The sequence below is a fragment of the Microchirus variegatus genome (assembly GCF_963457635.1).
Source record: "Microchirus variegatus genome assembly, chromosome: 20".
Classification (NCBI taxonomy): Eukaryota; Metazoa; Chordata; class Actinopteri; order Pleuronectiformes; family Soleidae; genus Microchirus; species Microchirus variegatus.
Window position 1 is genome coordinate 11,361,437 of NC_139821.1, and position 23,614 is coordinate 11,385,050.

Genomic DNA, 23,614 nt, shown 5'->3' on the forward strand with positions numbered 1-23,614 from the left:
AATGTTTTAAAGCTTCAAGCTATACAGTGAAATCCTTTGAAGTGGCCTACAGGAGACTTCCTCTAAAGCATCAATATTTTTTAAAAGTATATCACAAAATTCCATCATGATAAAGCAATTAGATATTATATTATATTATATTATAATATTAAAAAATAAGTGTCTGTTTTTATATTGAATAATGTATAGCTCACAATAACAATGCATTTATGATGCAAAATGCATATATTACAAAAAGAAAAACCATTTAAAACAACACGCCTGATCTACAACCTCACCTGAAACCTTTAGAGCCTACAGCTGTAGAAGTGCAGGAAGTTCTACAAGTAAGAAAGAAAGGAGGAGGGAATGATGAATGACAGTACCCAGATACCCAGGTGCTTATTTTCTCCAGACAAAAGTGTCTCTGTGCACTTCTTCCTCTTAGATTTATGTAGGTTTCCGTTTTCCTGTGCGACAGCCACACGGCTGCTTTACCTCTCTGGTTTCCTGCAAGCAGCTTTAAGACTGCTCCTCTGCTCTGCAAGAATTACCAATCTCTGCTCAGACTGCACTGTAAAAAAATGTCTCACCAACCTTCTGTTGCCCTGTCAAGCTTTGGAAACTTGATTGGGACATGCCAAAACATTGAGAAAACAACACGAGTATCAGTAATGTATGATACGCATCCTGTTGCAGGTCCACAGGAAATGACGGGGATTACGTTGTGGCTTTTTTTTTTTGCCCCCCCATAGAAACATAAATTAATTGAAAACATTAAACCATTTAACGCCCAAGTGTTTTGGTGTCGTTTCAGAACCATGGAGAGTCTGTCCATGGTTCTGAAACAACACCCAAAAACAGCAGAGACTTAAGTCAGGCACTAAATTTGCTTTATTCTTGTGATTACTGATACAAGTGCAAGAAATTACTACTGCAAGCTCCGGCTGTTTCCAACATGTTTTACTTTCATGATTGCTGATTTTGACATTTATCATTAAACCTGGATGAGAGCTGATCTTATTTAGCTTCTTTTAGGAGGGGGGCATTTTACACTGAATCTATACATAGTCAGTGTACATTTATAAGCTCCTCATTTACATCTCACGTCCTTTTATTTTGTTGTTTATCAAAGGAACTGTTGTAATTTATATTTCGATATAATTTACTACCTAATTTATCATTCAATTTAATAATAAAGATGGATGCATGTATGGATGGATGCATGGATGAATTCAACTCAAATATCCGGTTTTCCCCCTTTTTGCAGTGTGCATCCATAGACGCGTCACATGACTCGTTAATCTTCAGAGCATTTCCGCGTTCACGGCGACAGGGCTGTTATCAATGACGCTCCACGGGGATGTGCGCGGCTTACTATCATCATAAGGACCGTTTGCGATCATAACGGGCCTCCATCAATGAATGGATGAATGAATGAATTAAGCCTCCACCATCTGAGGTTTTCCTCATCGAGTCTCCTTTGAGCCCGTCCGTCGTCGAACAGCGCGGCCGAAGCTGGGGGGGAATCCGGGGAAAGGCAGCCGCGGCGCCGCGCACCGGCCGACGGACGCCCCGCCGCGACGCGCCTCCAACATGCTCACACGGGTCAAGTCCGCCGTGGCCGGATTCATGGGTGGAATCATGGCCGGGGGCAGCTCCGGCGGAGGAGGCAACCCTGGATCCGAACTGCCCCTGAAATTTCCGTATAAAAGACCCGAGTTCCTCGGCCTGTCCTTGGATGAGATCGAGTGCTCAGCGGACCACATTTCCCGGCCCATCCTCATAATGAAGGAGACCAGGAGATTACCGTGGGCCACCGGGTACGCTGAGTAAGTAAGACCGACATCAGCTGGCTCCTGCTCTGTGTCAACACTGGGTCATTAAACCCCCTCAATGATGTGTTTTGTGTGTTGTGTGGAGCCTGCATGTGTTCATCCAATCACCTAACGCCATGGATGGATGGATGGATGATGGATGGATGCAGGCAGAAAAATGACATGAGCATAAACTGAAATCATGATAAGCTTATAATGCACTGTAGCTTTATGAGGCCCCGGAATAACCACTAAGACTGTTGCTTCAAAATGAAATCACTAGGACTGTATGTGGGCGAGCTAGGCAGCCTCTTACTCGTGTAGAATATCAGATTTGTCCCCATTTACTGTTATCCTGCACCACAAACATACTGTGATGAATTTTAAATTGCGATAATATCAAACATCTTCCAGCCTCCACTTTTGCCATGAAATTTAAACCTTTTGCCGATTTAAAAAAATGACGACAACACTCTCCCAGAGGATCAGAGCACTCAAGCTGGGCTTCGCTCACGTGGCGGCCTGCAGCATCTGGGTATTAGTCTACAACTGTGATCTATTTATGACTCCCCCCTGAGTGTCAGTGTGTGATTGCGTGACACCAGTTCAACAAGACTCGACCGGTCTGTAGATTTGAATATTTACATATTAAATCATCAGCGCTGATGTAATTACGATGCGTTTTGCACTGCGGTTTTATCGTAAACTGATAAAGAGAAAAAACAGCTATACACATGCAGTTTACACTGAAATATGATCATATTCAGCATCACGAGTAGGGATTGGAATCACAGGGTGCCTCACGATACCGATAATATCACGATACATCGATGACGCAATAGTCAGTATATTGCAACACATCTTCGAGCGATACGTCACGATATCTGTCTAAATGAAGAAAACAAAATGTCCGTGTTCAGAGTTAAAAGTGCTGGATTTCTCAAATTATTCTCTAATATAATAAGTCTATGAATTGAACGCCATTATACCGCTGTAAACATCGCGTTTCCCTCATTCGTTTGTGCAGCGCCGCCGCGAGGAGACACGAAGAAGTGACACCAGGCGAGTAGAGCGAGACAAACTAAATTAGTAGGGAATAGCAAGAGGTAAAAAAACAGAAAAATACCTCGAAACAGGGAGCAGAAAACTGTGGGGAACACAGACACAGGTGAACTGTAACAACACTGGAGAGGCTGGGAAAACCACACACGGGTGAATCACATCAGGGCGGGGCAGACAATCAAGAGGGAAGACAGGACAGGAAGTGAAGCCCCCACAACAAAATAATATAGGAAACCTACACTACTACGGCTAAAATGTGACATTAACATACTGCCAGCCACTGATTGAAAACCGTAAGTCCGCGAAAAGTTCTATTCTTGGCTCCACAGTGCAGCACAGAGTTCTACACAAACTTCCAGCCTCAGAGGATTTATCTGTCCAGTGGATACATGTTATATATGATGGCAATGTGCCTGCTAGAGCCTGCAAATGATGATGTCGCAGACATGTTCAATAGAACACCAGGGGAGTTGTTTAACTTGGAGAAATAGGGTATAATATGAGCCGTTTAAAAATCAGGAAACCATGTATTCATCGCCAACATGTAGCCAACAGAGGAGTCTGGTGTATTTAGCGACAACACTGCCGAAAAATCACAACCCGTGACCCTAACCCTATGTAAACAAATCTTTTTAATGAACTGATTCTAACAATTCAGTACTTTGCTCGTCACTCATTTTTACACTGCCCCACCCTCTCTCTCCCTTCCGAGTTAGCCTCAGAAGATTGGGGTTAAGTTACCCTTTAAAGGTCAGCAGTTAGTTTCTTAGCAAATCCTTCTTTTATCATTAATTCACCACCGTGACTCACAGTAAAAAGCACCTTATCTTGGCTTTGCGTGTGTGTGTGTGTGTGTGTTGCATCTATTTTGAACACATTAACAACAAATAAAAACCTACATCACGGCTTCTTTCTCACACATAAACACACAGTGCTGTTTAGATTGTGCAGTTGCAGTTTGCTCCAGCCTTATCCCTCTCTAACCTTGGCTCGTGTTTCGCAAACATCGATTCCTAGAAAGCAATCTGTCTCTCCGTCTCCCTCTCCACCCTGATAGCGTTAACGTCTGTGGACGGATTTCACAACAACATACACGGAACAATGAAAGAGGGAAAGTAAAGATAAGGATCTCTGATTTCTCTCATAATGCCAGATATATCTGCCCACTTCTTTGTTCCAATCATCGTTTGCTCCCTTTCTATAAGGTTGTTCTCCTAAGTGCTTTTCTCTCATTATAAACTACTTAAATTGTCTTTTCCTCTCTTCTCTGGCCTCCTGGATTATCACACTCGCACAGATGCTCAGCGCGCAGTCATGAAGTGTCACTCTGGGACCGGTGTGCTTTACGAGTTCAGCTCTCGGTCTGCATTTATCTGTAATTAAAGCCTCCACTATTGTCATTACAGCAGCCGCTTTGGCGTCAGTTTGCTCAACATTTATACTCTATTTATACTATACAAATAGTAGAATTGATTACGTTAAAACGTTTTCTTTTTTGAGAATAAAATTCTATGTAGCAACCTTAGTTGATATGTCTGTTTTTAGACTCCGTATTTCTAGTTCATTTGCTCAAACTCAAAAATGTCCCTTTGACATTCACATATTCCCTGTGTACTATTGTTCAACAGTTTGGAAGCTTATGGATGTTATTATGTCAGAATGTAGGAGGGTAAAATTAGTTTATCTTGTTTTTTTAAATTGAATTTCGGAACATTTACACTCACGCATAAAAACATTTTCTCTTGTAATCTTTAAAGTTGAACTCGTGGCTTAAAATATGAATAATTAAAAATGTGATTGCTTCACTATCAAAAAAAGCTTAGTCTGAAACATATACTGTATACAAAATGTCTCTGCTCACTCCCACGCTTAGCTTACATTATAACAATAATGCATGGTTTCAAATTGCAATTTTAGTGGGTTAGGGGTTAATCTTTGAGTCTTTTTTTTCAGTTTGTTTAAAATTGAACATGCCGTTATTGTTCCCTTCATGTTCTACTATAAGTTGGATAAAAGCAAAGCTTTCAACCAAATAATTATTCTATCTGTGGGTTCCCAGAATCTGTTGCCGAGGTTAGAGAAACAAAGAGGGAATTAGACGCTCGACAATGGAGAGGAAATTGGGTTTTTATTCCTAATGGATGGAAAGCCAATTGTTCCAAATGAGAAAGACATTTGATTGGCAGTGAAATAAAGTGACTATACCACTCTTCCTGCAAATGGTGAAATGATGACAAACGATGTTGCAGCAGGAGTCTCGCAATCACAAGTGCACAATAGCAGCAGCTGCATCTTTCATGAAGTACAACAGGGCGATTCAATTAAATGCACTGTAGTTATGAAGGACAATTTTTCTTCCATTCATGTTTCAGAAGTCCAGAGAAACATTTTTACTGCGCGAACACACACACACTGCAGCAACAACAACACAGGCCATGGCATGACGATTTGACAGCAGATTGGATGAAGCAGACAAAAAGGCTTCCTGGACTCCAGTGTATCAAAGTGGATGTGGTTAATGTGTCACTGTGTTTTATGGCTGCGTTAAATGAGGGCGCAGTCTCTGCTGAATGTATCGGTGCACTTGTAGTTGACGCAGAATTGAGCGATCAGTTGCTTTTATGCAATGCGACGCGTGACAAACGACACATTACGAGCTTTATTAATACCACAGGCATGGCAAAAGGCTGCCTTGTCTCATGTGTAATTCTTTCCCGCTACTGGTGTTTATTTCCGTGAGCTCTTCCACTTTCAGATACAAGAGGACTTTATTGATTCATTCTCCTCTCCTTTATCCATTACCCCTCCCTCCCTCCCTCCTCCTCCTCCTCCCTCTTCTCCATCTTGACAGTATCCAGACATGTGCAGAGGACAGCTAAACTTTCCAGGCTTTGCAGATAAACCTTGTGCCTCTCTTACATTTAAACATGTTACATATATATATATACACACACATATACATTTGTGTATATATATATATATATATATATATATGTGTGTGTGTGTGTGTGTGTATGTGTATGTGTATATGTATGTCTATATATACAGTATATATATATACACACACACATACATACACATATACATACATACACACACATACACACATATATATACACATATATATATATATATATATATATATATATACGATGTTTGGCTTTTAGATTAAATTTCAGAATGCACTATAACCCTTACAGGCGAACTTAAGTTAACCTTCTCTAAACTTTTGAATGCACATGTCCAATTGTTCAGAATATCACTGAAGCATGAACTATTCATACGGATGTTCTTGTCGAATATCCCTAGCTTTTTGTGAGTAGTGTATATATGTTTATGTGTGTGTGTAGATTGAACTGAACATCCTAATAATAAACAAACTCATAAATAGATTCTGATATCCAGTAAACATGTTTTTGCACACATGCATGGATGAATCTCTCGTCTTCATCACCCTGTCTTCTCTGTGCCTCAATACAAGGTTATCAAGCCTTTGAGGCTAAGAACCAGACAATAATTCTGTCTAGCAGAAAACCATCCTACAGCCTGATGCTATAAATAGACATGTCAATTTCTCAAGCCTCCAGAGATGTCTGTTACTCTCACTGCTGCAACATTTTACTTTCTCCATCCCTTTGCTATAGGACTGCATGTTTGTGAGCGAGACATCATGTCATCAAGTCACTCGCGTCTCACGTCATGGAGATCAGAACAAGAAAAAGACCCGTCATGTGTCTCTCTGTACACAGATAAAGCTGAGTTAGAACACATACAACTGTGACTGTGACTGTCCTGGCGCACAGCGGTGCCACAAACAAACGCTCCCGTTTGATCTTTATCAGGAACACGAGCCGTACAAAGAGCAGAGATGAACTTCAGGCTGTGGCTCTAATTGTCGTGTTCACGCAGTGAGCCATCATAACCATGAAATACCGCCAGTGCCGTTTTTGTCCAGCAGAAAGCGTCTGATGTTGCCTTTTATTCAACCTCTCGTTTATATAGCGCAGCTGTCACAATAGCAAGGCACAGCCAAGTCCTGCATCTGTTGTTTTGAGCAAAATTGAACTGGAGTAACACAACCCACACCACAAGTACATAGCCAAATAGGATTTCTATACAAGGCAAGGTGTAGAACCACTTTTCATACACAAAGGCAGATTTAAGGTGCTGCATTTACAAAATCAGACAGTTCACTGAGTGGAGGTAAATACAAGCTGTAAAACTATAACCACTGTCCTTTTCCCCCTCCTTTTACAGGGTGATTAATGCTGGTAAGAGTGCCCTGAATGAGGACCAGGCGTGCTGCACAGTCGTCGTGGCCAGAAGGAGGCCGATGAGCTACTGCCCTCAATCGACGCCCAGCAACACGCCCACCGCCAAGAGACGCAACTCCCTGCCTAATGGAGAGGGCCACGGGCTGCAAATGGAGCACAACAAGCTGGAGGAAGTGAGTAAACACATAAACACAATCTACTGCATTGAGAATATGTGCACAGACTGTGCAGTTATACGTACAGCACACCGTTCACATTACAGCCACCAACAATATGGTTGAAATATTAAATATTATAATATAATAAATATATGAGCTTAAAAACTACTGTTTTTATTGCATTTAAAAGGTCCAGTGTGGTAGAAATAGTACTGAGCGACAATGTCAGAGAACTACGGTGGCCTTTGCAAACCAGAAAGAATGCCATATATACACCTATGTATATATATATGTACGTATATATATAAACACGTGTATGTATATATATGTATATATATACACACATATATATACACATGTATATATATACACGTATATATACACATATATATATTGCATGCTTTACTTTGCACTGTAAAAATGCATAAATGCAAAAATACAAATCATCCAAAAAAAAAGCATTTTAGCTGAGTCATGTTAGGGCTGATAATTTCTTCTTTTTGGAAAAGTTGGAATTATGAACGAAGAATTATGTCTTTGGAATGACTCAGCGCAAATGTGTCAACAGATTCATAGTTCATAAATGGTCTACAATGACTGTATTGGACTAATATTGGCATCGGTAGATACTAAGACTGAACCTTTGGCTAAATCTACAGTGTTAAATTAAAAATGTTTATTTAATCAATTCCTTTTTTTTTTTTTAGAATAGAAAAGAACTTAAGTGTGAAGCGCTAAAACAGCTGCAGCAGCTTCAGCGCAATTTTCCAGGAAAAATGATCGTATTAAAAAGGTCAATGAATACCAAGCTTTGTGCGTGATGATACAGGCATGACAGGGAGCCTAGGGATTTTTATCCTCTACAGAAAGAAATGAAAGGATGAAATGAGGAGGTTTGACCCCTGCAGATTGCACACACACTGTTGGACTGAATGAGTCACAATGTTTTTTCTCGGGTCTCAAAAATGACTCACTCATACTACTGGGGGGTGGGGGGGTGCAATATATATTGCCTTATTTTTACTGTAATATCCCAACATATCACAATAAATAGTTTTGTCTACCCTGCACAGCTCTATCTCCGAGTCTGTAATACAGACTGTGATTCATTGTATCTCCTCTATAACACGATTATATTGTGTATGCAGGAAAGCGAAGGACTCGTGTTCCACTACTGGGCTTTGTTTGACGGTCACGCCGGTTCAGGCGCGGCGGTCGTCGCCTCCCGTCTGCTGCAGCACCACATCGCCTGCCAGCTCCAGGCCGTGATCGAGATCCTGCGCAGCCCGTCCTCCCTACCTCCCACTGTGCTGGGCGAAGAGCCCGACAGCAACCCTTACCTCCAGGGGAACACCCCTCATCGTTCCCTGACCAGGGCCGCTTCGCTGCGAGGCGCCGCAGGTACGCCGGGTTCCCCGTGCAGCACCCCGCCTCCACCTCGCTTTTTCACGGAGAAAAAGGTCCAGCACGAGAGTCTGGTGATAGGAGCCATAGAGAACGCCTTCAAAGAGATGGTGAGAGAGAAATGCCGAGTCATGATTAGTCTGCTTTGACCCTCCGTCATTACCTTTAAAAACTGTAGCCACTGTGATGCACTTGGAGAAATCTGCAGTCTGCAGTCTCACCATTAGATGTCACTCATTTCACACACTGGACCTTGAAATGTGGCAGATTATTCCACAAGTAAATTATCACTAATATATAAATCATCACAACTTACTTAACTGAAAATGGTTAAATCATTACACCTTGAATTCAACTAAGTAACTGAATAACTGATGCGATTGTATTCCCACGTCACTGTATTTATGTAAACCCATGCTGTGTCTACTAAATATTTACATGGATGCCTGGCAGATATGGAAATGCACATACTGATGACATATCCATTAATATGTTCTTGTTTATAAACAAAAGCTGTTATTCAGTAACACAATCCCTTGCGCTCAGTGTCAGATGTGAGCGGCACTTACTCATACACCGAGAGTAGCTGCAGAGCTGAGGACACGCACACATTTGGCAAAAGGAGGACACACTTCACAGAGACGCACAAAAGCCACAACCTTTAGCGTCTCTGTTGACAGCTATAATTGGCTGTGGCGTCACAGAGCTGGCTTATGAAATGATGTCTCCTTGCTGCTAAATGCTACTCAGGAGGAGTCAATGCACACAAGGCTGCAGATTTCTGTCTCTTCATCAAGTTCAATGGCAGCGTCTCGCTCACTGCTGTATGTGGCTTTTCAATCAAAGACATTCAATATGTAAACTACAGGAAATCTAGGTTTTTGCATCTCAAATGTGTGAACAGATTCTTTTATACCACTCGGTTGTGTGTTTCCTTTTCATTTTATAAGGCAAAATGTATGCAGTATTCATGCTTCTGGGGCTTTTAAAATTCTTGAACCTTTGATTTCATTCATACATGTAAGCTTTTTTCTTGCTATTCTGTATCTGTAAGATGTTTGTTTTGTACAAGTTGTAACCTTCATCCTAATCTCAAACTAGGCTGTATCAAATCCTTGGATTTAAGGAAATGGAGCCTGGAAAGTCCTTGAATATGATGTATTTTAAAAAACAGCCCTGAGTTTTACCACTAGATGGCAATGGAAAGCAATACATGGGGTTTAAGCTTTACCTTGTGGAAACCAGAGTGAAATAACTAAGCTCTTTCAATATCACCCTCACTATCCCATGAACCCAAACTACTATCGCTGTATTTCCGTTTCCTAGGATGCCCAGATTGAGAAGGAGAAGCAGGCTTTCAACGTCACCGGAGGATGCACGGCTCTAAGTGTTGTTTACCTGCTTGGGAAACTCTACGTTGGGAATGCAGGTGACAGCAGGTGTGTGCCAGAAATTAATGCAGATTTAATTACACTGCAGTACAGTATAGACGTTTTATGGCAGTGCATGAACATGCTGGGACAGAGAGGGGTGGGGGGAGGCGCAGCTCACACAGCTGCTTGTTGTTTTTAATTGGGTGTACCATACTTGCCCAACTATGTGTGTGTGTGTGTGTCTGCAGGGCTGTCATTATTAGGAACAATGAGATTATCCCCATGTCAACGGAGTTCACCCCAGAATCTGAGCGACAGCGGCTTCAGTTCCTGGTAAGAAAAACACACTCCACTGTCTGACTCGACTGTATGTGACCTATATGGAATCTTTCACATTTATTAATGAGACTTTTCTGATTATATGTAAATACTTTGCAGGGCTTTTACTTGAAATTAGGTCTTTTCACTGTGAAATTTAATGTCAAATTTGGTTTTGGAAAGTTGAATGTGGAACAACATAGCGGGTGTCTTTTTTTTTTTTTTTTTTTTAAAAGGTGGCCCTTTAAGGGGTACCTAAAAAGATACTACAAAATGTTCTGAACAGGGCTGTTTTGGCAGGGTGATTGAACTGCTGTAGTGCTTCATTCTTATGGTATTTTTGACCAAAGCATGTCATAGACCTGTTCATCAGGACACCAGGGAACTAGTTTAACTTGGAAATTTAGGGTATAATATGACCCCTTTAAGTCATAAATAAGGTATAGTTTCCAGTATACTGTCAGCAACATATCATCATCTCAATCTTCAAAATCTGACTTTGAGTTGGCCTCATGAGTGAAGTGTCAAAGGGGGGAATGGAAAGTCACTTTCACATCATCTGCAAATCTGCCACACATGTAGCTGCTTGACTGACTCCAGACCATCATTGTGCGTCCTCCAGGGTTTCATGCAGCCTCACCTGTTAGGAAATGAGTTCACGCACTTGGAATTTCCCCGGAGAGTTCAGAGAAAGGAGGTGGGCAAGAGGATGCTCTACCGAGACTTCACCATGAACGGGTGGTAAGTCCCTTCAGTCTCCCCTCTGACTCGTTAATTTTCCCTCTTTTTACACACTCACATTTTCACTCCTCCAGCCACAAACAAGTCTCCCTCTCGCCATGAATTATGTCAAATTATGATTCCATTTCTTTAAAAACCAAGCCCCTGCAACTAAACTGCATCCACTTTAAATGAAACAGTAATCTGAAAAAGATTTGACGGTTATCACACTGAGGTCTGCCCTGAATCCCTGCTGTTACCCACATCGTTGTCCCTTCTGAGCTGCTGCTTTGACTCTTCCACACAGCGAGAGCTGAGGAGAGCGGTGCACAGTGCTAATGAGGGAGCAGCCTAACCTGATACCATATAATGACACGGCATAGATGCTCCTGTATGTGCAGTGTTATGTGGGTGAGACAGGCACCATGCTGTTTAATTGTGGCTGCAGTGGAAGTCGGTAATGAGGCGTGCTTTTAGAGGCACACGCTGAGACCCATACTGTACTGTGTGTGTGATGTATATTTCACAGTAAGGCTGCCTCCTCTGTAGCCTCTGTAAAGATTACTGTTATTTTCTCTTTGCATGAATGCATTAAAGTCGTTTTAATATGCTGTCTATGTCTCAACAGGCTATTTTATTCTTTGAAATACATAATTTTGGTGTTTGCATACAGTAGTATAGTGGTATCAATGTCTTACAATCACTAAATGCAGTATTTAGATTTTCATTTATTTAATACCACCTAAAAATTAAGCAAATAATTGTTTTCCATACCTCAGAATTAGCTCAATATAATACAGTGAAGAGGTCTTCATCCACCATCTATACAGTACAGTAGGTACCGCACGATACGGTCAACAGTACCAATAATATGAATTATGTGATAGTCAATATATTGCAAGATAGTCATATAGCGATACATCACGATATCTGTCTAACTGAAGAAAACAAAATGTCTGTGAAATGTTAAATGTGCAGGATTTCGCTATTTTTTCACAATATAGAGAACAAAGTGCATAAAGTCTACGTAATGGACGTGGATGGGGCGTTTCTTAACGTAGATTAAGTATTAAGTAACTCTCGCCCCAGTTTCTCTCATTCCTTTTAGCAGCGCCACCACAAGGAGACATGAAGAAGTGACGCCTTAATTTGTTAAAGGGACATATTATGCAAAATCAAATTTTTAATAATTTTAATCCTTATATTTGGGACTCTGGAGGCCCTATGAGTAGGCAAAGGAAAAAAGATGATTCACTCATGTTTTTGTGGTCCTCCTCAGTCTAAGTACAGGAGATAAAACACGCGATGTTGACTTCCGTGCTCACTGGGACGTCACAATGCGCTAAATTCCTGGAATTATCGTCTCGTGGAGCTCCGCTTTGTCAGTCAAACACGCGAGAGTGCTAGCGAGGGCAACGATATCCGAAAACCGGAAATGTCTGCGAAAAGTTCCATTCTTGGCTCCATAGTGCAGCACAGAGTTCTACACAAACTTCCAGCCTCAGAGGATATATCTGTCCAGTGGACACATGTTATATATGACAGAAATGTGCCTTCTAGAGCCTGCAAATGATCACTTTTCTAAATGCTAACTGCTCCCAGTTCCTGTCCCTTAAGTTTTGTTTTACTTTTTTTTTATTAAGGTGGACCTAAAGAGATACTACTAAACAGAGCGTTCTGAACAGGGCTCTTTTGGCAGGGTGATTGAACTGCTGTGGTGCTTCATCCTTATGGTATTTTGACCAAAGCATGTCACAGACATGTTCATTAGGACACCAGGGAACTAGTTTAACTTGGAGAAATAGGGTATAATATGACCCCATTTAAAATATCAATATTTGCCCTCGCGTATAGATTATCAGATTGCATGATTGCATATATCACCACATTGATATTTAGACCCACCCCCTAGCATGGGACTATATACAATATTATTAGGAGGGAATGGCAAGAAGTAAAACAGAAACATACCTTGACACGCAGGGAACAGAAAACGACCAGGAACAGGTGGAAAACTCAGGAACTAAGACACTGGAGAGGCAGGGAAAAAAAAACCACAGGTGAATCACATTAGGGCTTGGCAGACAATCAAGAGGGAAGACAGGACAGGAAGTGAAACTTAACAAGGTACGCCCTCAAGGACATACTACAAAATAAAACAGGAAACAAGAAACAGATCAAACTAAACCAAAAGAGTTAAGGTGTGGGTTGTAAAACCACTAGAATCTACTGAAACATTAAAGCTGTCCACAGAGCTGCAGGAAATTGCACAAATCTAGTAATTCTCTTAAGTTTGTTTGGACAGATACATGATTACTTTTCCACAAAACCTTTTTATTCATTTGGAAAACTCAATAACACAAGAAAATCTAGACGTAACCGAGAGTGTTATGGCTTGTTCCTCTGCCTCGGAGCTATCCATTAGACACAGAGGTGTTCTCAAAGCTTCCAGGTTTGAAGGGTAACCGGGCTCACAGTGTGAGGCAGCTGGAGAATAATTATGAGATTTGAGAAAATCCAAAGACGTGGTAATGATTTTGCCTCTGGCTATTGTGATGTTTACAAGAAGCAGCTTTCCAGTGGAGGTGCCAGGTGGGCATGACAGTGTTCATCTGGAGCTCCTCCAGAACCAATCTTTATCATTAGCCCACGATAATGTGTGTGTGTTTATTTAACCCAGCCAACAGTGCAAAGCTGAACATTTTTTAAATCCAAATTAGACGAAAAAATAAAGCAGTAAAATAAGTCCTTTCAGCCAGCAGCCTACTCTCTCCTTCCAGATTCACCACTGGGAAGATAATTTAATGTGTCTGACTCATCGCTGGCTTCCTCACTCACTCTCCCTCTTCCTACAAGAGGAGCAGTGTTTGACGGCCAGGAGGCTACCTCTCCAGTACAAAGGCAAAACGCTAGGCAGATCAAGCCTGGTCAGATCCAGAGACGTTTGAAGTCGGTGATGTTCTCCTCTGTCAAATCTAATCCAGCTAAAGCGCATCAGTGTCATCCTTGGAGTTCTTCATTCTGACATCAAAGCTCCACTCCTAAGTGTATTTCACTTGTCAACTTAATTTGTTGTTTTGCTCGCATATGGAAACATCCTGTCCCCTAAGCGTTTTCCTCACTTAAGTTTTGCAGCAGCAAATCACTTGTTCTTGCACTCTAGATGCTGCGCCGACACTCAGGTTAATCAAAGCATTAAGGACCCACTGAAAGGATTGCAGTTCCGACTTTTAAGTGTATTATTATTATTCACTCAAGAGGATAGTGGTGTGGAGGTTGAAAGATGTGGGGTTTTTACCAGACATGGATGGACTAGCAAAGAGATGCTGTCAAGATGCGTTTTGGAAAGTGCGTTTCAGCATTTAGAGCCTCATGAAAAAGTCAGGGTATCTCATCTCCTACACTCTTAGAAATAAGGGTTCCAAAAGGGTCCTTCTACAAGGGCTGAGGTTCTACCTGGAACCATTTGCTTCTGAAAAACCCTTTCCCAAACAAAAGGGTTTTACAAGGGTTCTTGGTAACACTAATGGTTCCAGTAAGAAACATTTTCCTGAATAAAGGGTTTTAAAGGGTTCTTGGTGGAACCCTCCAAAAGGGTTCCAGTTCCAAAAGCCGAAGAACCTATATGGTTCTACTTAGCACTTTTATTTCTAAGAGTGTACAGCCCTTGCACTAATTTTGACTGTTTTTTATTTTAATTTTTTTTAAATGTACCCCAGCAAGTAATTGTCATCGTAAGCATTGGTGTTTATATCAAGAAATCATGTTTAAAAGGGGGTAATTTAATTAAGTTTGAGGTAACGTGAGGGGAAGGGCCAAGAAAGTGGTGACTGTGGAGCATCTTTAGAACCAACATGGCCCCCCCAGTACTGCAGTGACCTCTTTGTTGTTCTCAAACAGGGCTTACAAGACCATCGATGACGAAGACCTCAAGTTTCCACTCATATATGGTGAAGGAAAAAAGGTAAGTGTGTGTGTTTGGTACATTTTCTGGTATAAATTCTGACACATAAGGTCAGATTATGTGTTAAAGTTAAGGTTACGTTCAGGCATTACCTTGTTATGGTTAAGGGTAGAGATGATGTTGTCCAAAAGTGTACACGCAGACATACTCCACTCAGGAGTGTCTTTGACTTTTGACTTGTTTCTTATGTTCAGTCAGTTTGATGCGAAGAGAAGTAACAAGTCCTCGACTATATGGCGCCAGGGCTTTAGAATTCACATAGGGGATTAATAAGGGGAAGAGTGTTGTGAAAGATTTTGATTCCAAGCTTCGTTCACCTCAGGACACATCACACCACTTCTAACAGCCTCACTTATTGTTCCCTGTAGCCTCTTTAAGTATGAAGCCTAGGGAACAAATATATAATTATGCAATTGAGTCAAATAAATGCACATGATGATGACAGATCAGCCTTATGGTGAATACAGTACATAATGAGCATCAATGGGGGTGGAGGGGAAGAGCTGCTTTACAAGGAAACTCTGTGACACTCAAACCTGTCATTTATTTACTCCAGATGTTTCCAACATATGTTAGAGTTTCCCCTCCGTCAAACTACAACAGCAGTGTCTCAGCGTAGTACGAGACCGTGTTTTCTGTGCACGCATTAACGTCTCACTGACTCGAAACCTAAAAGCCTGTCGGGAACTGTAAGTAAAACAATCTGTGTTTTACAGGCTCGGGTGTTGGCAACTATCGGTGTGACACGAGGGCTCGGCGACCATGACCTCAAAGTTCATGATTCCAACATTTACATCAAGCCATTCCTTTCCTGTTGCCCCGAGGTAAGAGACAAATAGCCTTGAGTTAAGGGTCCTATATTATGCAAAATCAACTTTTTAATAATTTAAATCCTTATATTTGGACTCTGGAGGCCCTACCAGTCGGCAAAGTGTGAAAAAATATGACTCACTCATGTTTTTGTGGTCCTCCTCAGTTTAAGTACAAGTGATAAAACACGCTATGTTGACTTCTGCGCTCATTGGGACGTCACAAGACGCTGAATTCCTGGAATTGTTTTCTCACGGAGCTCCGCTTTGTCCGTAAAAGAGTGTTGGTGAGGGCAATAGTATCCGAAAACTGGAAGTCTGCGAAGTCCGTGAAAAGTTCTATTCTTGGCTCCACAGTGCAGCACAGAGTCCTACACAAACTTCCAGCCTCAGAGGATTTATCTGTCCAGTGTATACATGTTATTTATGACAGCAATGTGCCTGCTAGAGCCTGCAAATTATCACTTTTCCAAATGCTAACTGCTGTTAGCTCCCAGTAGCCTCTGTGGCTGATGTCATTTCCTGTCCATTCTTTTTTTGAACTGCTGTGATGCTTCGTTTTTGACCAAAGCCTGTCACAGACAGGTTCATTAGGACACCAGGGAACTAGTTTCTTGGAGAAATAGGATATAATATGGGACCTTTAAGACATCTTCATTCATCTCTTCCTTTTTTATGAGCCATTTATGGTCCAATGCCCACCAAAAATGTGTTGTGCCCATGAGTAGCTTAGTGTTGTAGCTTTACCTCAACAAAATGGCCTTGTTGTGTTTCAGATGCTCATACCATTCAAAACCACAAGATTATCATGTGTCTATAGTTGGCCTGTGCTCATCTATCTCCTTAAACCTGTCCCAGGGTTGTTTCCCTGTAACTGGTGCAATCGTTACGAAACCCAGTGTTTCTTCTCTCTTTCATCTCGTCTACGAGCCCTAACTTTCCTACCGAGTTTTGACTCATGACTCTCCCTTCTCCGCTTCTGCTGCTCTCATTTCTGTGCCACAGTCACCAGAAGCAGCGTTTTGCTGCCTCTCGCTCTGCTGCAAAAGAACTAGAGCTCACCTGTCTGACTGTCTGGCGCTGGTTTCAAAGCTCTTTCATCTCCTGAAGCATTTTGTCTGGAGTTTTGCACTTTCCCTCTCGCAAGCTCTGCGCTTAATCTTTAATTCATTCACGCGTCGGTTCATACCAGGTTCACGCAGAAGACACTTGATGGGTGCCTCGCTCTCGCTCTCTTACTTTAAAAAAGTCTCTTTAGTGGGATTTAGAAAGCTTTCACTGAACAAAAACGGCGTTGAATTCATTGAGTTGCGTATACTGTATGTTAAGTCTGCATAGATTTCACTAAAGAAATCCTTTCGTGGGTTTTTATACATTGAACAGTGTTATGAGGATATCCTGGTGCATTGCAACACTGGGATTGCATGCTTTTTAATCCAGTGACACAAGAGAATGTTGACACTGAGGAAGTTTTAGTACCTTTTCTGTTGAGGCGAAGTGGTGCTGGACCCAAGAGCAGGCAGGCGAAGACAGTCGGCAGTTTAACAGTGTATTGAAGAACGTGTTAACAGATGACGTGAACAATGCAGGAACCGGAAAGGTGAAGGCGAAGATCAGATCCAGACGGCGGAGAAGGTAGGCGTCAGGGAGGGACGTTCTGAAACACAGGAGTTAACGAAAGCAGAAGATTAACTAGCAAATAACTAGCACTAGAACTATATCTAAGATATTTTCTAGAGAGCCGTGACATTTACCACAGAAAGGTCTGTAACAATCTGGCGACGAGACGCTGGAGAACCAGGGAATAGGTAGAGGGTTTATTATATTGGCACCAGGTGTGCGACGAAATGACATTTATAAGCAGGAAATGGTTATCAAGGACTACGAAAAACCAGTGTAATATTTTGTCCTACGCAGGTAAAAGTATACAACCTAATGCAGTATGAGCACGGAGCTGATGACGTTTTGGTGATGGCAACGGACGGGCTCTGGGATGTCCTATCAAACGAGGAAGTAGCTGAGGCAGTTACCACTTTTCTAGCCAACTGCGACCCTGATGACCTACACAGGTGCAGTACCTTTTATTCTTTCTTCTCTCTTTCCTTGTGGTAACAGGTTTTGTTTACTCAGATTCCAGCTTTCGTGTCATGCGGCTGTGTTTTTGTTGTGTTATAAATATTTCCTCCGGGGGGACACAGGTACACAATGGCAGCGCAGGACCTTGTGATGCGAGCCCGTGGAGTCCTAAGGGACCGAGGGTGGAGGATCACCAATGAGCGATTGGGCTCCGGAGACGATATCTCGGTCTTCATCATACCGCTGATGTACGGAAATCGTCAGCCTTGAGGAGCCTGACAGAGATGCTGCCATTCAAGGACTCCTAAAGGGTCTTAAACCAACAGGACTGGTTAGTCCTGAACTCAGAATTCCCCTTTTCAGTTTCTGCTGTGCTGTTTTCTCTCATTTTTTCCTTAGTTCAAAGTTAAATGGAATATGTAGATTTGTTGGTGCTTGGTTTCTCCACAGGAGTGAAGGATTGATCGGCTACCAGTTAGAGAGATCAGGTGAACTTAAGTCTGACCCAATTTTTTATTGAAATGTTTTGTTAAAGTTTGGCCAAGAAATGAAGGATAAAAGCATTTCCACAGGAAGGATGAGTTGACTGTCCCTGAACTTCTGCTGAGGTGTGAAAACAAAAATATTTCCAAAGTCAAGAACTGACTCTTTCTTTCTCATTAGCAGTCTTAATGCTGTACAATATTTGGCTTCTCCTCTTTCTACCCTCTCTTTCTGTCCCTTGTTTTTCTCTTATAAAAGTGAAACTTGTTTACTGAAAAGAAAGACATAGGCTAACCTTCTTCTTCTTCTCCTGACCATGGACAGAGCTGACAGGTCAGGTGCACTTACCTTTTGCCACAGTGTGGCTGTGAAGGATTATTATTTTGCTGAAAACAAATAACATTTCTGGTTTGCTGAACAGATTTTATAAGCAGAAGAAAAGAAAAAAGATGAAGACTTAAAAGTTATCAACCCAGCAAGATTGATAAGGAATGTGTTTTGCTGTTGGGACAGCAGAAAAACTGGGGATCTGGGATTTTATGGGTCAACGGAAGTGGCAAAGTTTGCAATGAAAACTGCTTGTTAATTTAACTTGAAAATGTTCACTAAAACAAAGTCATTTAATCTGATTTTAATTCCAAACATTTCACTATTTTGACTCGGGCTGCACTAAGTAAATAAGTAGAGCTATCTTGTTTACTAACATGGATTTTTAGAACATTAGTTTTGCGACAGAAGACCGTTAGCAAAATGTAGCTTAGCACAAAAGAAACAGCGACACTTAAAGGTTTAAAAAGGTTTAAACATATTTCAAAACCCCTATAAATGAAGCTTATTTGCAAGGTAAAAAAGCTTTTTAACATTGTATTACCTTTGAAAAGACCCAAGTTTGTTACTTCTTATTGCTTCCAGTCTTGACACGAAACTAAGCTAACGGTCTACTTTTCATATAAAGAAAGTTATTGGTATTCACCTCTAACTCTCAGCAAATAAAGCAAATGACATTTTTTTATTTTAATTTAATATTTTCAAGAAAAAAATTATTTAAATGTGAAATGTAACTTATCAGATTAAATGACTTGCGATCCCTGCTAGAAAAACTAGCTGGTACAGTCTTTGCTAGTCTACCAGCATCATTATGTTCGTCCATGCTAGTCTATGCTGGTCTTTGCTAGTCTACCAGCATCATTATATTCGTGCATGCTAGTCTATGCTGGTCCATGCTAGCTTATGCTTGTCTACCAGCATCATTATATTCATCCATGCTAGTCTATGTTGGTCCATGCTAGCTTATGCTAGTCTACCAGCATCATTATGTTCGTCCATGCTAGTCTATGCTGGTCTATACTAGTCTACCAGCATCATTATGTTCGTCCATGCTAGTCTATGCTGGTCTATGCTAGTCTACCAGCATCATTATGTTCGTCCATGCTAGTCTATGCTGGTCTATGCTAGTCTACCAGCATCATTATGTTCGTCCATGCTAGTCTATGCTGGCCTAGGCTGGTTTTTCCAGCAGGGAATGTAATCGCACTTTAGGCCAACCCACATGACTCGCAGAGGAGCCGTGGATACATGTGGTGATGAAGAGGCAAATATTCCCTGCAGCAGGGATAATTAAACAAAAATTATAATGAAATACAATCAAAGTCAGACAGAAAGGTCCTGTTGATTGAACATGTTTTGCATGTTTTCTAAGCTGTAGACATAACAGACTTGTCTTTATAGGTAGCGGTTTGGAATCAATGATGTACTGTGTTTGGATGTAGTCATTTACTGTATGTTAGTGCATGCAGTGATATATTGTAGGCCTGGGAATATGAGCAACGGTGCAATGGTTTACACTGCTTTTTTTTTTTCCTCCTTCTTCTTCTTCTATGGACTGAATTTACATTGCTGTAATGTATCAACATCAAGTATCAAGTATAGTAATAATGTAATTTGTTTGTAAATGTGCTGTAATCTTGCATATATTTATTAGGTTGTTTATCCTTTTGACATAATAGCACCCTAGCATAGTAGCTAGATGTGACTAATTACAATGGAAGACTAAGAAAATCATCCATCCATTTTTTTGACTGGATTTCAGAAAGAAAGGCGACTGCCTTGAGTTCAGTTTGTAAAGTCTCATAATTGCCTCAGAAGCTGATGTGCATAGTTCATCCCTTCCAGTCGTTATTATTATTCTGTATTCTTGGAGTTGCACTGCTTTGCCAGGGACACTGGGTTAAGAGGCAGGAGATAGAACGTAGTGTGTGGGAAGGAGATTTCAGAGGATTCCCAAACCGGGAAAAAAAAACGTGATTGACATCATATAATTAAAAGAAACCGCATGTCTTTGAGTCTTTGACTGAAAAACACAATTTACTATGAATAGTAACTGAGATTAAATGTAGGATATCCTTAATTTGTATTACTTTTTTAAAGTAGCAGTGGTTTACTTCAATATGAAGTGCAAATATTAGCAAGTAAGTATATTTTATCGTTTATGGACCTTTATCATGGCAGACATTTTGACACTTCGCAGTTGGAAAAGCACAGGCGCAAAAAAAAAGGAAGAAAAATCTAATTAATGACGGCTGAGTTCCACTTTGCTGCCTCAGCGTCAGGGTGCATGCTGCTTTACTGTCGGCGCTAATTGAACACATCGTTAGTGTGATCAGTTACACCTGTGCTTTTCCTGCTAAAACATGTCAAAATGTCTGCTATGCTAAAATGGTGAACACGCAACCCAATTTGGAGGGCAGCAAATGTCTCCTGAAATTAATTCTCACAGGTCCTTAAAATCCTTGAAAGTTGGTAAATTAAAAAAATAATAATAATTGTGCAAGAAAGAAGTTGATATTTAGTTAAATGTCTCCCTTGTTTGTTTCAATGCCACCTACTATGTCATGTCATGTGTCTGTATCAACAAACGAGGAGTCGTAATTACTAACTTTAAAGAGAGAGAAAATTGGACTTACAAATTGTTGCCCTCCCGTCGTTAGCTCTGTCAGCACATTCGGTCCTTGAATTTGAGGGAATTGGTCCTTGAAAAATCCTTGAATTTGATGTCAACCCAGGTGTGGGACCCCTGCTGGTGTCTGACTAAGCCAAAGATGTTTATTTGTAGCCTAGCATAATATTAAACCTGGAGTTAGGTGTGAAGAGCTAGCTTGGTACTAGCCACTACTGTTGGACAGAGCTAAGCTAACTTCAAACTGTGATTTCAAAATTCAAAATTGGATTGGGAACTTTGAACTGTGGAGGGCAGCGTTGCACCTCATAGTGTACAGTCTGTCGGAACTTATTGGAAGAAGAAGAACTAAGAAGAACCATTATTTCTAGGCGCAACACTACGCTAAGCTAACCAGCTGCTAGCATTAGTGAGAAGTGGTGCTAGTCATTGCCAACTCTTGTTTTCCAAAACGTTCATTCTTTTTTGTGACTCTGATATGTGCCATTGCTCTCACAAGTAGTAGTCATTTATTCAGATGGCGCGTGTTTCCTCTTGTACATTCCATGAAAAAAAAAAAAACATTTGTTGATGTGCTTTTAACATGTTTTCCATCTGATGACTTATTTGTTTTTGTTGTGCTGCCACCTTGCTCTGTCTTAACATGGGCTCCGGTTCAACACATTGAATGTTCATGCTTCTACCCATCATTAAGCCTTTTTTCTATTATATGATTGTCAAAGAAAGAATAATATTTATTTTTCTTATCCCTCCGTGCCACCCAACTGCTGCACATCAACTCAGGTTCAACTATCGTGTTTTTAAACTGGACGTGCAGTAAAGAGTGGTCGTCAAAAGCAAGTGGTACTTCATGATGGTTTAACTACATTTGTTCAGTGGTTTGGTTAAAATGTTGCTTTCATCGCTCTTTTTCCTTTTTTTTTTTTTTTTTTACGTTTTCTATATTGTTAAAGTGTTTTGGTTTTTTGGTTCGTTTTTGGTACCGTAAAAGTTTCATTATGAGAAAACAGGAAGAACTTGAGTTTTTTCTGTAGCAAAGAGGAAGTTTAAGCCCATTGGGGAACCGTTTTGACGTATACTCTCAACCTCTGTTTGTGAATGTGAAATGTACATTTTGTATAAGACAAAAAAAACAACAACTTATGAAGTCATGTATAAATATTTTTTATGTTTTTCTTTGTGTAACTTTGAATTTTTCTGGGGGGGGGGGGATAAACAATGTTTATTTTTGGTGTTTCCTTTTCCAGAAATAAAAGAAGTGATAATAAATGTTAAAAATGAAGGTAGTTTGTGTCATTTAACAAGAGGAAGAAAACCAAATAAAGACTTTGTAGGAGGACAGTCGAGGGAAATGTCAAACATATGACTGGGTGCAATGACAGAATGGGGTCAACGATAAACTGTGTGCTCAGTAATAGAAGATTCTTAATGACAAAGATCACAGGAGACACAATTATTCCTTAAGTAGGCCTTAAATGGACACTCAGTGGCCACTTTATTCATGTCTGGGGTGGCACCTGGTGTGATCTTCTCAGGTTTAATGTATCGTGTGGTTAGTTGAGATACTGTGGACCTGTCATTCAAACCAGTCAGGCGACTCTGGCCCAAGTTCTGATATGAAGCAGGCACATTCACCCAGAAAACTGCTGTTCGCTGCATTTGTTCTCTTTTTCACATCATTCTCTGTAATCCTTTGAGATGGTTGTGCATGAAAATCCCAGAAGATCAGCACTTTCTAGTGTCTAGAGTCACTTAAATCCTCATTCTGATGCTCTGGTTGAACTTCTTTCTTGCCTGAATCCACTGAGTAGCTGCCATGTGATTTTCTGTGATTAGATATTTGTGTCGTTCTTGACAAAGATGGGTTATTGGGTGTTTTGTGGGTTCGCCAACGTATTATTTTTCTCAAGATTTATTTTATATCTCTTGAGCGGTCATTAATTTTCCACTAGTGTCATGTTTTTGAGGGGTTTTATTTGCCATAATAACCCAGAATTCTGCAAGCAGACACACAAAATGGATGCTTAGGTCATCTCAAACATATAGTTTATCTCAGAAATATCTGGCATATTGACTCATATCATTTTAGATATATATATATATATATATATATTGTATTTCCCGATAGTGATAATCTTAATCATACTATTAAGAATAAATAACAGGTGATGCATAAGATTTTTAAAAATCTGCTTTATTTCAATGAACACATGATTCGTGT

General features: G+C 40.7%; 1 protein-coding gene across 2 annotated transcripts; it reads left to right on the forward strand.

The window, feature by feature from the left end:
• Positions 1-1,575: 1,575 nt before the first annotated feature.
• Positions 1,576-18,224, forward strand: LOC310941441 (protein phosphatase 1H-like; the record flags this gene model as incomplete). 2 transcript variants are annotated; one of them, XM_083906617.1, is made up of 10 exons in its annotated part: positions 1,576-1,811; positions 7,116-7,305; positions 8,439-8,804; positions 10,021-10,133; positions 10,316-10,400; positions 11,008-11,126; positions 15,006-15,069; positions 15,786-15,893; positions 17,796-17,947; positions 18,077-18,224. In XM_083906617.1, the coding sequence occupies 10 exons, from the start codon at positions 1,576-1,578 to the stop codon at positions 18,222-18,224; spliced, it is 1,581 nt and encodes a 526-aa protein (XP_083762743.1). The 2 variants fall into 2 exon arrangements, with proteins under 2 accessions (XP_083762743.1, XP_083762744.1); XM_083906618.1 differs by having other exon boundaries at positions 7,116-7,296.
• Between the last annotated feature and the right edge of the window lie 5,390 nt (positions 18,225-23,614).